This window comes from Gymnodraco acuticeps, unplaced genomic scaffold, assembly GCF_902827175.1.
Source record: "Gymnodraco acuticeps unplaced genomic scaffold, fGymAcu1.1, whole genome shotgun sequence".
NCBI classification, from domain to species: Eukaryota; Metazoa; Chordata; class Actinopteri; order Perciformes; family Bathydraconidae; genus Gymnodraco; species Gymnodraco acuticeps.
In genome coordinates this window covers 626978-645517 of record NW_022989899.1, presented here as the reverse complement: position 1 = coordinate 645517, position 18540 = coordinate 626978, and the positions used below count along the sequence as shown (strand labels likewise).

At 40.5% G+C, this 18540-nt stretch overlaps 1 protein-coding gene across 1 annotated transcript in view; it reads right to left on the bottom strand.

Annotated features, from left to right (window-relative positions):
- The window catches only part of ngef (neuronal guanine nucleotide exchange factor), a 29240-nt gene extending 13123 nt beyond the window's left edge, over positions 1 to 16117 (bottom strand). The window contains exons 1-5 of the mRNA XM_034206411.1: positions 15559 to 16117; positions 12629 to 12725; positions 9590 to 9928; positions 8051 to 8115; positions 631 to 881 (exon numbers count right to left, since the gene is read on the bottom strand). Coding sequence (XP_034062302.1) covers positions 631 to 881; positions 8051 to 8115; positions 9590 to 9928; positions 12629 to 12725; positions 15559 to 15769 — 963 coding nt within the window. The 5' untranslated portion in view covers positions 15770 to 16117. The remainder of the gene's footprint in view (positions 1 to 630; positions 882 to 8050; positions 8116 to 9589; positions 9929 to 12628; positions 12726 to 15558) is intronic.
- Between the last annotated feature and the right edge of the window lie 2423 nt (positions 16118 to 18540).

The following is an 18540-nucleotide window of genomic DNA, read 5'->3' as shown; positions in this document are numbered from 1 at the left end:
AGCCATGCTAGCATCTTGGCTCTATGTTTGGCAATGTCAGTCTGTCGCCCGTCTATCCACCAATTATATCCAGACTGACACATCTCAGCAACTATTAAATGGACATTTGTTGACATTCATGGTCCCCAGACCATGAAGTCCACTTTATTTGTTCCTCGAGTCTAGTGCCACAGTGAGGATGACATGTTTGTGTTATAGTGAAACATCTCATCATGTAGGTGATGGATTGCCTTCAGATTTGGTAAAAACATGCAGAGGATGCTCCTTATGATTTTAAAGACTCAACTCAGCCTGTGAAACTCAGCCTGTGAAATACTAATTTAATAATGGCACAGAATTGTGTGCAGACATTCTTGGTCTCCAGAGGATGTGACTTTCCATAATGTTGTCCTCCAGCTCCACCATGAGGTTTGTATTTAGGTGAAATGTCCCGACAACTGTTAGATGGATTACCATGCTATGGGGTAGGGACAATTCCCCTCATGAAGGGTCAGGTCAACATTTTATTCCGTCCAATACTTTAGTTAATGACCAAATACTAAAATGAATGACTGTATGCTCACTCTTGACCACAGTATTCAAAATCAACGTTTGTACCTATCCATATAACCCTGTTCCCTATTTGCTCACCTCTTGCATTATGATTTCTTTCTGCAGTAGCTGGGTGAGCAGACCGCTGGCCTGCACCACGTCCAGGTTCTGCCACAGGCTCATTGAGCGAGCACTGTTCCTCAGCTGGAGCTGTAACACTGGGGGGGACACCATACCGGACCCTTCCACCACAGTCCCTGCAGAGACCCGGGGAGAAAGGTTCTCAAGCTGCCGCCGCTGCTCGATCTCCTGCTGCTTGGACGTGTCCCGGTATTCCTGGTATAGGAAGGCTGGAGAAACAAATTACAATGACAATGATGTCAGGCGTCAGGTTACAATTGGGCTGGATTACCACTCGAAATAGCAGAAGAGCCACTGGCTTCAAACTGTAAAATAATGATAAATAGAATTACTAAGGAGGAATTGTATGATATGTATTACTTCAGAACTACTGTACTAAGATTTAAAGTACCAACAAATCCATACTTTTTTTCTGTTGCCAACAGGTGGATTTTGACCGTTCTGTCATGGCGACTGGTAATAATGTGATGATATTGTGTTCTGTAATGGGCTTATAACAACATAATATCATAACAGAAGTGTGGCTTTTATGCATTCAATATTTCTTAATAGTTTACCATAAATGGACTTAACCTGTTAAACCCCGAGCCTGTTTTTCAGGTTTCAGGCTCGAAAATGACATTCCCAGAACAAATGACTATAACTTCACTTCTAAAAGGTTTATATGAATAATTGTTGTTATCAAAGCAAGGTTACATCTGTGAGTTGGATGTAGAAGTGTCAGAATCAATATAGATTTTTCTGTGTCAGAGTAAATTCAGATGGAACATAGCAAAAAAATGTAAATTCCTGTCTCCGCCTAAAGAAAACCCATTACTTATAGTGAAGACCAACCTTGAATGATGGGTTAGTAGCCTAAAAGCTTTAGGAATCCAAAGTATAACATATACCCTGTACCCTGTATCAAGATTGAGGCAAAAACAAGTGACATTTGACCTTTTTAGAGAGGTTTATGAAAATAAAGTCCAGGCAGAATAAGCTTTGGGCACATTTGGTTCCATCAGTGCCATTTGACCTTTTTCAGGTACCAGACTATAAAAATCATTGTATTACATTGAATCATCACTATAGGTCAGGGGTGGGGAACCTGCGGCCCCCGGGCTGTATACGGCCCGCGAGACAATTTGGTACGGCCCTCGAGGTCATTTATAAACACACGCAAAAAAGAAAAAAATTAAAGAAATCTAGACCGCAAAAAAATTAAATAAGCGAGTGCCTGTTTTTCCTGGCCAAGGTCAGGCTCCTTGAACACAACACAAGCCTAACGTGTCATCACGTGGTATATGTCTTGTCTGACTGGGGTGCAGTTCTGACGGAGAGCACCAGAACGTCGCTCCTGCACTTCCAAACATTGCAGTACCGATAAGGAGCCGTACCAAGCGGCAAACTGTGGGGTAGAGCCGGGAAGCCAATACGGAAGTGCCACACACTGCAGTTCATATATTGGCCGATAGGCGATGGCTGCAGAAAGGAGCAATTTCCATAGACCCCCATGTTAAAATGCCCGATTTTACAGCAGAAAAAAACATGTTTCTACCCCTGGCTCCATACATTTTATTATCGATATAGTTAGATTCCACCTTCATGATTATGGATCTGTGAGTGAATTGTTTTCGAACGCGACCCTTTATATTTATATTAGGTCTTAAAGTTTGTGCATACATTAGGGCGTGGTCACTTTGATTGACAGATACGTGCCTCACTGTCAGCTAACAGCAACTTGTCCAATCTGCTAGGCTACAAACATAGAGGCTACAACGTTAGTTAGTTGTAGTTACTGTACTTGATCCGTTAGCTGTGTTCATGGTGATCGTGCCTGTTAGGGAATATTGTTACAAATACCAGATAATTAAAATGTCGTGCTGTGCGCTTGAATGTACTAACAGATCTTCCAAGAAGTCTACTTTCAGCTTTTTTCGGTGAGTAAAATGATAATATTATACATGTTAACCCCGTTAGCAGGTGTTTGTGTGCTTGTTAGCTTAGCCTGTTATGTCGCTTATTAGCCAGCTAAGGACGTAACCCTTTATACATATATACAGTTTAGTTTATGATTCAGCCTTGGGTAAGACTTTTATACTATATGGCTATGACGCCCATAATGCTAAACGGGAGCAAATATTAAAAGGGGTGGGCCGCCGGAGTCCACGCCGCCGAAGCTAACGGGGCTGCAGGGTGCTAGCTCGCTAGCGCGTCCCGGCGGCCGTAGCTAGCACCCTGGGGCTCCGTTAGCTTCGGCCAGCGGCGGAGTCCGGCGTTATAACTGGAGATCAAGGAATGCATCGTAACGCGGACTTGGTTCACCTGCAGCCCGCTGTAGTATTAGCTAAATAAATTATGTTGAGCAAGGCTTATTAAGCTGAACACCGCCACAATTATTCTGCTATGTATCGGTACTTATTTTATTTTATTAACGTGTGAATGACAAGCATTAAGAATAATACCAAATAGCTAATTATCTTGCAGATTGTCTCGTTTGATTATGAATGTAACGTTTATATAGTGGAACTACACTGTTTTATCAAAACCAAAGTGCCACGCAGTGACTTGGTATGCATGTATTTCAGCAGGAAATGTGCAACCTAGATGACATTTACCAACACAGACTATATAGAAATATTGTAAAAGTTGTTCATGCGTTACTAAGTGAATATGGCATTAACCCTCCTGTTGTCTTCGGGTCAAATCTGACCGATTTACTACTTTCATCAATCATGTTTTACATTCGATTGATACTGAGAGCATGTGAGCTTAGCTTCTTAGCCTGAGCTAGGACTCGAACGTCACGCTCGTTGGCAGCAGGTCCCGCCCTGTCCCGCCTCGGCTCCGCCTCTTTGCCCTTATTTGGAGAAGGCGGGAGAAGGCGGGAGTTAGACTCTTGACGACACCGTCGAGCCGTTAGTGGCCGACTCCGCCTACTAAGGGCTTCACGGCAACTCTGCAGAATCCTATGGGTGACGTCACGGACCCTACGTCCATTTATATATACAGTCTATGAGCCGTACACATGCCGCAGTTTTTGCGTGGCTGTGTCTTAGTTGTAAGCCCAGTGGCGATCTGTTCTGTGGCACATCTTTATATGATCATTATAGTTATACAAAAATAAGAGAATAAAGTAAACAGGTATAAAATACTATATGATGGTAACAAACAGTTGTTATTAATAAACAAGAATACAGTTTTAAAGGGGATGATTTGTAAAATATCCATAAAGAAAAATAAATCTGCTTACAGTTCTGTTTCATATGGGTGTTGAGAAATATATCCATAGATCTCTTAATGTTCCTCTCAAAGTGCAAAAATCTTCATGTCCACATGAATAGGAAACTAAATACATTTGCACACATCTTGTGTCCATATCTTTCTGTTTTGGTGGTCATGCCACAACCGTGCACGTGAATGCATGCGCGAGTCATGGTGAGATATCTGGATTAAAAGGTTGCTTTTTCTTTGCACAGCATGAAAGAAAGGTGAAATGAATGGGCTGTGATTTTTGTATTTTTAAGCAGAGGTCAATCATTTGTACGGCCCTCGGAGGATGTTGAAAACATTGAAATGGCCCTTAAGAGGAAAAAGGTTCCCCACCCCTGCTATAGGTATTCATTCCACCCAAAAAAAAAAAAAAAGATTTTTTTTTTTTAAATAATTTTTTGAAAAATATATGTTTGTGTGTGTGAGTGTGTGTACTAGGTGTGTGTAAATGTAGGTGTGTGTGTGTATGTGTAGGTGTGCATGTGTAAGTGTAGCTGTGTGGGTATGTGTAGGTGTGTGTAGCTGTGTGGGTATGTGTAGGTGTGTATGTGTAAGTGTAGCTGTGTGTATGTAACTGTACCAACGCACTATACAATTAAACCACACTGTAGGTCATTGTGTGTAGGTGTACTTGCACAATAAAAAAAAACAGAAACATAGGTAACATTTGACTCCAACTGGGGCAGATTTATTTCAAACATTTTACCAACACACTATAGGCATGTAAAAACAAACATTTTACCAATGTACTATACAATAAAACCACACTGTAGGTTTGTAAAAACAACAAATATTTTACCAACACACTATACAATAAAATCACACTAGGTATATAAAAACAACACATTTTTTTTTTTTAAATAAACACTCGCAAAACGTTATACCTACCTGAACTTTATACCTACCTGAATGTTCCAGTATTTAGGTCGTGCCACTCCCTGAAACAGTTCTTTTTGACAGTGAAGCACAGAGGGACCTGGCACTTCCTACAGTACACAGGTGTCTTCACCCTTGTGAGTCCAGCATCTAGGCCCCTCCTGCAGTTCTTCCTGACCTTGGTGGCATCTTCCCCATAATACTCGGACATGCATGTGAGTGATGGAGGAGGAGGTGGGGGTGGTGGAGGTGCAGGGCCTTCTGCAGGGCCTTCAGCAAACTCCAACAATTCTGCAGCAAGCTGCTCCCTGAAAGTCTTCTGGGTGTGTGGCTTTGTCCTGCTGGGGTCACTCCTCATCTAACAAATGTGGAAAAACAAAGAGATTAGATTAATTCACTGGCTTATACTTATAGGATAATATTGGACTATAAATGAATAATATTACACCAAATAAATAAGTAAACACATGTATATTCATTCACTGGCCATTCATTTAGAAAATGTAACTCCAAAAACACAAGTAACACTATTTAGCATTTTGGCTAATCATTCCTGTTGGCTAAGCTAACACTGTGATGCAGTTCCACCAAACACAAAAGTAATATATAAAAAGGATAATATTGGACTATAAATGAATAATATTACACCAAATAAATAAGTAAACACATGTATATATTCATTCACTGGCCATTCATTTAGAAAATGTAACTCCAAAAAGACAAGTAACACTATTTAGCATTTTGCCTAATCATTCCTGTAGCTTCTTGGCTAAGCTAGCACTGTGACGCAGTTCCACCAAACACATAAGTAATATATAAAAACAGAGAGATTACATACCTTTCCCGTGGTGGAAGTTCAACATCCGAGTCACTACTGTCCGGATCCAGGTCTGGCTGGAGGAGATCTTCATCATCCGACGAAGAGTCATCTGGTATGAGCTATCGTCAGCTAGCATCTCTAGCACCTGCTCGCCTCGGTGGTGAAGCTGTCCCTTCTGGCTGCGTAATGCGTAATGGAGCCGGAGCGGGCGTAGTTTATACTACGCAGGATCATACCTTTGGAACCCATTGGTCGATGTGGGTGATTAACACCTTTTCTGAACCGTTAGAGCCAATAGAATCGAGTGACAGTTAGTAAGTCCCGCTAAACACTTACGTCAAGTAGAGAGAGGTTTGCGTAAACAGCACGTGAGACAGCATTAGCTCGGGACTGCGAAACTTTATACCTACTCTGCTGCCATGAATGTAATGATAGATTATCAGGAACAATTCTAAAGTGACTAATAGACATTGGATTAACCTTAAGAAGCGTTTTTATTCCCTTGAACACGAGCTTTGATCACAAAACAGCAACGGTAAGACATAATTATTGTTATGGTTTTCTCTGTTCTGGTTGATATCTCAGTGAGTTTGTGTCCTACAGTGATGATAGTTATAACAACAATAATCTGTGGAGTATCAGCTTTCAGATGATATGTAGTTTGTGCAGAAAATATTAAGTTTTAAAGATCGTTTTTGCTAGTTAGCACCGGAAGTAGCATCTGCCCGTTTTAGCTAAGGGCTAATGCTAACGCTTCTTGTGAGACTTGTGTTTTGTTTCGGTAAAAATGGTTCGTATAGTCAGTTAGCTGAGATTCTTCTCGTTAATCTGGTATAACACATTAATAGGTTTTTAAATATTAAGATGCCCTGAGACACAGTGTCGTGAAAAAAAAAACAGGGTCCCCGCGGGCTTAACGGGTTAATATTGCAAGCTAAACAAGCAGATTGTTTGTAATTATAGTATTAATCCAAAATAAATATTGCATAGGTGGGTGAAAAGTTACATCTTTATATAAATATCCGCTTCGATAAATACAAAGCAATCATCAGATGGTTCGGTGATCGTTTGTGTTCACTGCAAATAAGGTTTTTTGTAGGCCCACCCAGGAGTTAGCATCACAAGGGATCGACAAAAAGCAATGAGTTTTTTCCATTGTATTTTATACTGTGGCAAACAAACGTTTTTATAATATTGCACTTGACATTTTTCAGTGTAGAAATCAAGCCAATGTTTCACTGCAATATGCAGTACATTAGGTAAATGTTATAGGTGACTTTGGACCAAAGATCATCTATTTTAAAATGTGTCTGTCCCGTCATTTAACCTCCTTACAAATGTACACTTCTTTACCCATCTCTAAAACATTCATAGTGAGCTGTTTGAACCCATAGTACTAGTAGTAGTATTCGTTTATTAGTCCCCAAGGGGAAAATGGGTTGCAGCACATCACAGCTAGCTAGCTAACGGTATCGCTAAAAGCTAACAGAAACTACCCGAGGCTAACAGACAAAACCAGAAGGACACAAGTGACGGCTCAAAAGGTCAGTAATATTGCTAGCATTGCATTTTGTGGAGAAGAATGTTTATAATACATTCTGCAACTTCATATTTCAATGCATGTGTGGCAACATGTGATTGTAGATTTGCTTTAGTTTATTCAACTGCAAGTAAAACACTTGCAGATAAGAACAGCTTCTCTATTTGCAGGGAACATTGGCAATGTGTATATGAAGAGGCAAGGTGACTTTGAACAACACGGGCCTGTTGCATAATCTCCCTCAGTCATATACTGCAGATTGCTTTGGTGGGCGTAGAACTGGACTAAGACTTACATAAGAGAGAGTGAAATGTGCATACTGTTCATATAACAGTATCTGTAAAAATATCTGTAAACCAAAACTGTTTGTTGAGATTTAGATTTGTTTACCATACTACTCGTGCGGGTAAGCTGCCGTCTTGAGTACATTTGTACAAATCTATGCAAATAACCATTATCCTGTGTACATAGCGAACAACACAACTCAGAGAGGCACTCAACCTTGCTGAACGAGTCCCTGATAGGCAGCAGCAGACACAGCTCAGTGGAGCTGCTGAAAACCTTATCAAGTTGTCCATTAGAGAGAGGTGTGTGTGTGTGTGTGTGTGTGTGTGTGTGTGTGTGTGTGTGTGTGTGTGTGTGTGTGTGTGTGTGTGTGTGTGTGTGTGTGTGTGTGTGTGTGTGTGTGTGGTGTGTGTGTGTGTGTGTGTGTGTGTGTGTGTGTGTGTGTGTGTGTGTGTGTGTGTGTGTGTGTGTGTGTGTGTGTGTGTGTGTGTGTGTGTGTGATTTACCAATGTTCAGTCTTAGTCCTATAATATATTCACAAATAAAAGAGAGAGGTGGTAAAGTGGGTGGAATATATATAAATATATATGTGTGTCTTTCCTCACCATTGTTTTTGACGATGTTGAGGTTGTGGCAGATTGTCTGCGGGCCTTCTCCATTGCTGGGTAACCTGAAAAAAAAAAAAAAAGTCATGCTACCAAACAAATGACCTTCCAGTTAGGTGTGACAAAAAAATTCGGAATTAATAATGTATCTGTTTACCATATCCTAAATGATTATTCATCAGTTTGTTTTTTCAGCTTTCTTTCTCTTTTTCTGATGCATGTATTTGATTTAGTTATGTATTATATTTCAGTATTCACTGAATTTCATTTCGTTATAAATGCCTTGTTTCCATATAATTTCTTAAAATGCAAATAAAGAAAATAAAAACAAGACAAATGAAAAACTATACATTACTGTTCTTATTGTTTCTTACACTGAACACAAATATAAACGCAACACTTTTTGCTCCCATTTTTCATGAGATGAACTCAAAGATCTAAAACATTTTCTATATACACAAAATAACCATTTCTCTCAAATATTGTTCACAAATCTGAAAAGATCTGTGATAGTGAGCACTTCTCCTTTGCCGAGATAATCCATCCCACCTCACAGGTGTGGCATATCAAGATGCTGATTAGACAGCATGGTTATTGCACAGGTGTGCCTTAGGCTGGCCACAATAAAAGGCCACTCTGAAACGTGCAGTTTTGCTTTATTGGGGGGGTCTGGGGGGAGTCCGAAAACCAGTCAGTATCTGGTGTGAGGGGTAGGGTTAGGGGTAGGGGTAGGGGTAGGGTTAGGGTTAGGGTAATGTTGTGAATTGAGTGGCCTGTGTTCGTCGTCCATAACATACGCCTGCCCATACCATAACCCCACCACCATGGGCCACTCAATTCACAACATTACCCTAACCCTAACCCTACCCCTAACCCTCACACCAGATACTGACTGGTTTTCGGACCCCCCCAATAAAGCAAAACTGCACGTTTCAGAGTGGCCTTTTATTGTGGCCAGCCTAAGGCACACCTTAGGTGCTCACTATCACAGATTTGTGAACAATATTTGAGAGAAATGGTTATTTTGTGTATATAGAAAATGTTTTACATCTTTGAGTTCATCTCATGAAAAATGGGAGCAAAAAAAAAAGTGTTGCGTTTATATTTTTGTTCAGTGTAGTTTGCTTTCTTTTTATGATTTCTGGATATTTGTTTAGCTATTAAATGTATTTTAGTTTACTGTATTCCAATGTATTATACATGCCTTGTTACCATATCATTTCCTAAAGTGCAAATACAAAACAAATGTGAAAATGATGCAGTGCTGTTGGTGCATTCCAGCACACAGACAGCCAGGTATCAAGATTCCTCTTTGTAATATTGGATGGAAAATAAAAACACTCAACCACACAATGAGTCACAGCCCAATCTCTCCATCACCTATTTTCTCACATTGTCTTTGTCATTGTGTTGCTCTCAAGCAAAAGTACAAAGTGTATTTCTGATCAGGAGCAGAACCCCACAGTTTAATCTTTATAAAAAACAATCCTTTCCATTTCCATCCTCTACCCCTCTCTGTTTCTAGTCGTTAGATCTGACCTGAACTTGGCGTTCTCCGAGTCTGCTCCCTCAACGCTGGTCCGTGGTGAGTTCATGGTCTTCCCTATGACCTCCTGCACAGTGCACGCTGCAGCTGTTTTCTCAGACAGCTGTTTTATGTCTCTGCTATGAATGTCGTGAGTCCGGTAAGGGATCATGTCTTGTGTAAAACTTTGATGCTTGCTGCTGGAGGCAGCAGATATGTCCAAACTCCTCCCTCCTCCCACTCCTCTTCTCTTATCCACAGCATCTTTTCCATACAGAGCATCTCTGCTGCTGGCCTCCCCATTGCTTGGCAACGGAGTCCTGGAATGATGGAGCTGCGGCGAAAGCTGAGGGCTACATTTGAAGGCAGAAACACACACTTTAGAATCACATTTATAGCAGCCCTATCTAAACTGTAGTAGCTCTACCTATTTCATGTGTTTTTCACAGTTGTATGTCTAGTTGTTTAAAGTTGAGTGCATTGCTTTTGTGCAGCAACCTTCAGCCAGCCTGTATTTGACATTCAGTGTCCTAACTCATTGGTTGGATTCTTAAAAGGAAGCATTTCTAGTTCAAAAACGGTATGTTAATACTGTAATTAGGGCTGTAAAAGTTAACGCCATAATAACGAGTAAACACAAATTCCTTTTTAATGCCACTCATTTTGATGCACATAATCTATGATTATGACCCTCTGCCTGCCCTGAAGTTTGGGAAACCAGGAGGCAATGGAGCAGCAGACATGTTGTGTATGGCAAGCAGAATCACACCTCAAATGGAAAAATAAAAGGCCCTTACTGGGTACATCAAGTCTTAAAACCACTTGATGGCCAGCCATCCAGCTCATGCAGAGAGGCCGAGAGGCCCCCCTCACCAAAAGCAGACCACTCTGGATATTCTGCAACATATAGACGCATGGACTATTCCACAAGCAACAAACTTTAAACAGTGATCGATAATGAGTGGCTACAGCTTTTTGTGGAGGACTAGGGTCTGCATGAAATAATTTGCATCGCATCACACTACACTGAAAAAACTGAACCGTTGACTTTAATAAAATGTATTATGTAAATGAAAATTCACATAACTGTATTAGGTTAGTTGAAAGCCATAATATTAAGTTGAAACAGATATGTTTTATTTAAACTTAATATTATTGTTTTCAACTAACCTAATACAGTTATGTGATATCTGTTGACATAATACATTTAGTATCAACGTTTCAGTTTTTTCAGTGCACTGTTTGTCCACTCCCATGGTGATGAGAGTATTACAAACTTGGAAATATCCCTTTAAGGTACATTTCAAACAGATAAAAAAAGACTGAATAATTTGCATGTATAACAAATGTGTACAGTAATGCGCTTAATCCCGATTAAATATGTTAATCGGTTGACAGCCCTTTACGCTTTTGTCCAAAATCTCTTACATACACTTGAATACCATGGACTACATGCCTACCGGAGCAATTTAGGGTTTCTCGCCCAAATTATGGTTTAAGTTTTTCACCCAAGGACACTTTGGCGAGAAACCAGCGTGAACTTGTAGGGAAGGAATGCACTGACCCTTCTGATTGGTTGAACCGTGCATTATCCCGAACCACAGTTCTCACAGCTTCAACAAAAATGATCAAGATATTGAGCCATATCTTGCTGGCACAATAAATCTAGCAGTTATCCTTGGATCTTAATGAACACTACATCAGGAGCTTTGACCAAAAAACGGTTAGGGAGGACCTTCACTTCCTTTAAGATGTTAAGATGATCATATTGGAACAGCGATACTGTGTTATGGGACCAAGTTCCTCACAGGTCAAGTAATTACTCCTGAGCCAGCTCTCTCTGCTGAACGAAGGCTGTGAGGCGTGGGTGAAAGTTATGAAACGTTGTTTATTGACCTTTTAGCCTTTTTTTTGTTACATGTACTTTCTGTCATGAAGGTCAGATAGGGGTTTATTGGAGGAATCCAGTTATCGTTGGCAACTTGTAGAAAGTTGAACCAAGTGCATGCATCACTGCCAATTTAAAGAGCGGAAATCAGACAAACCTCTACCATGTATAATCTATAAGTATGTTATTCCCTTAAACTGGTGGAGTTATTGCCTTCTGTTCACCGTCGCAACCTCTACTGTAACCCCAGGTGTTATAAAACGTTACGTTTCTTCCAGTGATAAACTCAGAACAGTTTGACTTGATAAGTTGTAGTTAAACATTCACTGAATAACTGACTGAAAGTAACGTGATCGTTCTTTCCCATCAGACTAAGACCAGCTTGTATCATCTCCACTTTATGGTTGAGGGTCAACATTGTAACAAATTGTTCTCTATATAAGCTTGCCACACATACTGAAATGCTAAAAAGCAGAGAGGACAAGGTTAGCATTTCCTTCATGGTCACATTGAGAACTCAGAAGCTAGACCTCTGTTCCCTCACCTCAGACTCCTTCTCTTGAAGTGAGTGAGAGACTCATGTCTATAACCTGTTTGTTCAGCATGGCATGCCTACAATTAAGATGTTAAGTGGTTCGGTCCACAGCCCCTGAACATAACATGTCGAAGTGTACTTGAGCAAGAGACTTAACCCCATATTTCTCCAATAGGCATGAATGTGATTATTGAAGTGTATGTAAGTTGCTTTGGATAAAAGTGTCAGCTAAATACTGTCATAAAATGTAATGATGTGTTATATTTCATATCTGTATATATGTCTTCAAAACCACAAGCCAGACTGTAGTATCCTTGTTGACTTATAGATATATGCTTGTTTTGAAATAAGAAAACAGTAGTGGGTCTTGAAACTTCAGCATTCTGCTTCCTGTGACCACAGTCTTCAGCTCAAAACTGAATTCATTAGGAGACGGCTGTCTGTCTCAATGAGTTGACCTTCAAACTGGATAGCCTTGTGTGCTGATCGAGATCCGATACGTAGAGTAAGTAGTATGTATAAAAAGTGGATTGTGTGCAGAGTTTAAACAAGCCCTGTACGTGCGTGTTTGTTTTACGGGCGTTTTTGTGTTCAGTGTTAGGGTTGGGCATTGGAGGCATGAGGACTCACCGTCTAGCCCTGGGCAACAAAGGTGATTTTCTGGGTGTGAGAACATTAGGGGGGGAGAGCCCCGCTTTGCTAGACGGACTGTGGTCCAAATGAGGATCTGGAAAAAGGGAAGGAAAAATAAAAGTATTTAGATTAGATGAGATTTAACTTTATTGTCATTGCAAATGCCTTTAGCGTCTAACCAAGAGTGCAAAAGAAGTAGTAAAGTGCAGTGTGATATATGGGTATGATATAATAATATAAATATGGCAGGTATAAAAAATAAAGAACACATAAAGTATGAACTGTATTAATGGGTATAAACTACACTATGAAAAGTAGTATATCAGGAAAAACAGTGAGAATCAGTATTTCTTCGTTTTCTATCACCTGTTATAAACACACAAACACACACACACACACACACAAAACACAATCAAATCACAGAGTAACCATTAAGCTTTAGTGGAAGATTATTTGCTCTAAGTATTACAAAGAAACGTATGCTTTAGAAGTCGTTGTAATGCAAACTTAATGCCATTAATATGGGTACAATAAACATTTAACATATTCTAGCACGGCTCGTCTGTAAATGCCGCTGTATTCCCCTCATCCCGATACCAAAAGTACTATAAATTGCTTTCAGCCTATGACAAGGAAAAAACGTAACCATATTCATATTGTGCAATCAGCTAATGATGTGCCAGTGTTTTTGTGGTTTTTACACCTGTTTAGTGCTGCAGGCTAGTGGCAATCCAACTGTAAGTGGGTGTGTGTGTTTAAATTGGACTTGAACATGCCCATGTGTGACACATACACGCAGTATCTACAGTTCTATTTGGAAAACCTCTGAAAAAGTTGAGAAAAGACGGAGTTAACAAAATAAAACACTAAAAGCACTGAGGATACACTGATGTATAAATCAAGCAGCCCGTAATAAATTACAAGAAAGAAATATAAGAAAAATACAATGTCTGTTCAACAGTCTATATAATTATAAACTGCCAGTATTTTAATGTATAAAAGCATATAATTAAATACTGTATATGTTTCCAAACCCAGGGCCATTTCTTACAGGGCCACAAGGAAGCAATCTGAGTTGGTAAAATAATCTGATAAAGCTGGATAACAGTTTCAACACTTCACAGGCTGTTTGTGTTGTAATCACTGTTTACTAATTATGTAAAGACACAGTCCCTATGCACTTCTTGTCACTGCTCTAAATCTAGTTCGAACTGATTTCAAACCATCTCATCAATGCTTCAGGACAGTCTGATAAAAAGCATACAACACGGTTGGATAGAAATCCCTCTAATAACACACAACATATTTGAATTGTGTCTCATTACAGAAGACGTTCCCTCTCTCTGTGACCTTTGAATTCTATCATAAAATGACTGAGTGATGGGTTTAGACATGGGGAGTTGACAAAAGTCTATGCGTACTGCAAAACATGCAGTTTAATGTGGGAAACACTGCAAGCCTGATTATTCATCACTGGCAAAGCCACTAAAAGTACAAGAAGACTTGATGAGACTTGAAAAAGTAACTCTTCGGGGTGTGACAGCAGAATGACGTTTACTGTACCTTGAGTTTTGTTGTTGCCAGACACTATTCATGAATCCTGTTTTCTTCTGAAAACACTGACTAACCTGTTCTTTTGATGTACAACTAACCCACCCCCCCAAAACATTCTTACTATTTGCTTTTTTATTTATTTGTATCTTTTATTGTATATTGTGCTTAACTTCTTATATTTGTATAAATATTTTAATTCTATTTTATCTTATTTAATTATAATATGGAACAAATGTCACGAAACTGAATCTCCCCAGGCATAATCAAAGTATTCTGATGGTGATGATTCTTAAGGATCAGTCTTTTCTCTGCTGCAATTACTCATTCCACAATTCTGTACTATTCGTATAACAGTGTGGTCTAATTGATACCTGGAGATAACATCAGGAAATGTAATTCAATGAACAGAATTTAGCATTAGGACTGGAGACTGCCTCTGAAAATGCATTACCGGTTTTAGTTTCCTTGTTCCATGTCAATGGATTATCATGTGGCTGGATTTCTGGGACTTTTTGTTATCAGGCCTCACTCTTTTATGACTGAAGTGTACTTTTTTTTATTTGTAAGGCTGATGCTGACTGGTTATGTATTAAGTAATCTCTTCAATCCCTCCCTTTGAGGCCTCTCCGAGATGCCGGGCAAAGTCTAAGCCCGAACACTTTATTGTTGCATGTGGTGTGGCTCTGTGAATATGGTGCATTCCTTTAGATGACTATGCACAGGATAAAAACACCAGAACAATACCTTTGTTTTGGCACATTAAGTATCACTTTTATTCAGATGATGTGATTCTGCTTCCTGAAGGCTGTTGAGTATTGATCTCAAATTGGCAAATATAACTACTTTCCAAATGATTTCAGACTCTGATGTCAACCTAATATTTGGTTGCTTTAATTCAACATACAAACTTCAATTGGTTTTAGCTTGAAATCATGACCTTTAGAAATGAAAGCACTGTCATTACAGACAATGGTGAAGTTCAATCCAAACTAGTTTCTCAGGTTCTATTTTCATCTAGGGATAGGAGCACCAAGCCTTTGTTCCAGTTCAATTCATTTGAATGAGGTGCCAGATGACAACAATGTGTAGAACAACAATGTACTGTATGTATACAGTACATTGTTGTTCTACACATTGTTGTCTTTACTCCGGGAATGGAGTGATTAGTAGTAAAGACAGAACTGAGTTCTTAACCAATGCATATGCTGTGATGCTCTCCAATGGAGCCTGTCAAAGCATTCATCATGATGGGCACACTGGTTAGAATTGGGCCGGAAACCAAACCCTTCAGGGCCACAAAAGTTGAGAAAAGTTCCACAAATTTGAGTTACAGTTGAAAAAACAGTGTGAAAATTCAGATCATGTTTTCTTACTGTCAGGCTGCTCAGATGGGATCCTCTTCTTCCTCATGGACCGATAAAAGCGAGAGTTCCTGCGGCAAGTATCCCTGCTGAACCCCGATTTTGTGTCATCTTCATCTTCGTCATCTTCGCGGCTGGGTTGAACTGCAGGTGGTGGATGCTTCTCCGAGGCATTTTGTGATTTCTGCCACAACTTGCTCCTGAACAGGGCAGTCACAGACATGGCAAAGGCTTGCTGTTACTTTCAGAGAAAAGTCAGGGAAATTCTGTTTGACTTTGAGAAAAATGGGAGAAACTCAGCCAGAATCCAAGAGCAAATCCATGACTGAAAAATCAAAAGATCTGGTGAAAAGTAAATCCAAACAACAACTGAGAGAGAGAGAGAATTGTTGTGTTGGCTGTCAGTGTGACAGTTGTTAGCTACGCAGTTGAATCAGCAGAGTACGTCACTTTTTTCTGCCTAAGCTGTAATTATTGCATTTATGACTCTCTCTCCCTTTCTTGCTCTTTGTCCCTCCTCTGATAGGCGCCCTCCCTCCGTCCCTCTCTCTACACCACCCTGTTACGTACTGACATTCCTCAACTCAACCTGGCCCTACCAGCCGGCCTGTCCCACAGCTCCAAAACTCTCCCTGTTGTGGAACCTGAAAAGTCACCTGGTGACTCTCTGACTCTTTGTTTCAGAGCTCCTCAGAGCCCATCACAAAACCTGTATGATGAGCCAAATAATTCAAGGTAAAGAATAACAAATAAATACTCCATTTTGCAGGTGGTGTGCTTTATGTCCTTGTTGATAGTGAAGTGGTTATACAGTCATTGTATCTGCAGTCAGCTGACAAGGAGAGTTTAAAGTTCACTTTCACTCTTCCTTTTTTTCCTCAGTGCAATAATCCTTACTGTGCTGTCTTTCTACTCTAACACTGTGTTCTGTATTCAGAGTAACAGACAAAGAATATCTATAGAGGCAGAGAGATTCCCTTCATCATTGAGACAACACAACCCTGGGTTACAAAGTAATGGTATTCTTTTTCATAATTGTTTTGGATTGCCCTCTAATGTAGTCTTTAATTGCATGCACTACAGTTTGGTTTGGTTCAGTTATTATAATATCCCTTACATACATTCTGTTTTTTCAATTCAATTCATTGTATTCACAAACAGATCAAAAATACAGTACGCCTACAATCATATATTCTCAATATATATGAAATGGGCCACCCCAAAAACAATTATTTACAATATAAATTATTAACATATCTCAAATGAGAGAGTTCATATTATACAGATCAATGTAGCTAAAAGTACCCGACACTAACAACCAAACTAAGCTAACTTTACCTAAACTACTACAATACATACACAATGGTGTGTGTGTGTGTGTGTGCATGCGTGTGTGTGTGTATGTGCGTGCACGTGTGTGTGTGTGTGTATGTGTGTGTGTGTTTGTTTGTGTGTGTGTGTTTGTGTGTAGATAATCCTTACATGTCATGTCATTTAGTTAACGTTTGTATTCAAAGTCCCTTACATGCACTTACATGCCTTTGACATGCTAACTGAAGAACTGCATGGTTGAGTATCTTTCCCAAGGGACATTAGATAAGTTAAGAAAAGTACTTTATTGATCCCAATTTGGGAAATGTTTGCATTGCAGTAGCATCAAAAGACATGGCATGTGTAGGCCTACAATCAAAATGTAAAGACTACAAATAAACATTCCATGCTCTGCTGCCCAGCTGCTTTAGTATGAAATGTACCTTCAGCTCGTGAAAGCTCTGCAGTATCAGAAGGAAGTAGCCTAATGATACATCTGCAGCCTCTGAAAAGTGCCGCGTCAGAGAACCAGTGCCATTTACGCACGGCCGCTCACTTCGCTAGATCCGCTCAAAAGGACATCAGGCTGCAGTCTAACCACACAGACACACAGCAGGCTGCAGTCTAACCACACAGACACACATCAGGCTGCAGTCTAACCACACAGACACACATCAGGCTGCAGTCTAACCACACAGACACACATCAGGCTGCAGTCTAACCACACAGACTCACATCAGGCTGCAGTCTAACCACACAGACACACATCAGGCTGCAGTCTAACCACACAGACACACATCAGGCTGCAGTCTAACCACACAGACACACATCAGGCTGCAGTCTAACCACACAGACACACATCAGGCTGCAGTCTAACCACACAGACTCACATCAGGCTGCAGTCTAACCACACAGACACACATCAGGCTGCAGTCTAACCACACAGACACACATCAGGCTGCAGTCTAACCACACAGACTCACATCAGGCTGCAGTCTAACCACACAGACTCACATCAGGCTGCAGTCTAACCACACAGACACACATCAGGCTGCAGTCTAACCACACAGACTCACATCAGGCTGCAGTCTAACCACACAGACACACATCAGGCTGCAGTCTAACCACACAGACTCACATCAGGCTGCAGTCTAACCACACAGACACACATCAGGCTGCAGTCTAACCACACAGACTCACATCAGGCTGCAGTCTAACCACACAGACTCACATCAGGCTGCAGTCTAACCACACAGACACACATCAGGCTGCAGTCTAACCACACAGACTCACATCAGGCTGCAGTCTAACCACACAGACACACATCAGGCTGCAGTCTAACCACACAGACTCACATCAGGCTGCAGTCTAACCACACAGACACACATCAGGCTGCAGTCTAACCACACAGACACACAGCAGGCTGCAGTCTAACCACACAGACACACATCAGGCTGCAGTCTAACCACACAGACTCACATCAGGCTGCAGTCTAACCACACAGACTCACATCAGGCTGCAGTCTAACCACACAGACTCACATCAGGCTGCAGTCTAACCACACAGACACACATCAGGCTGCAGTCTAACCACACAGACTCACATCAGGCTGCAGTCTAACCACACAGACTCACATCAGGCTGCAGTCTAACCACACAGACACACATCAGGCTGCAGTCTAAC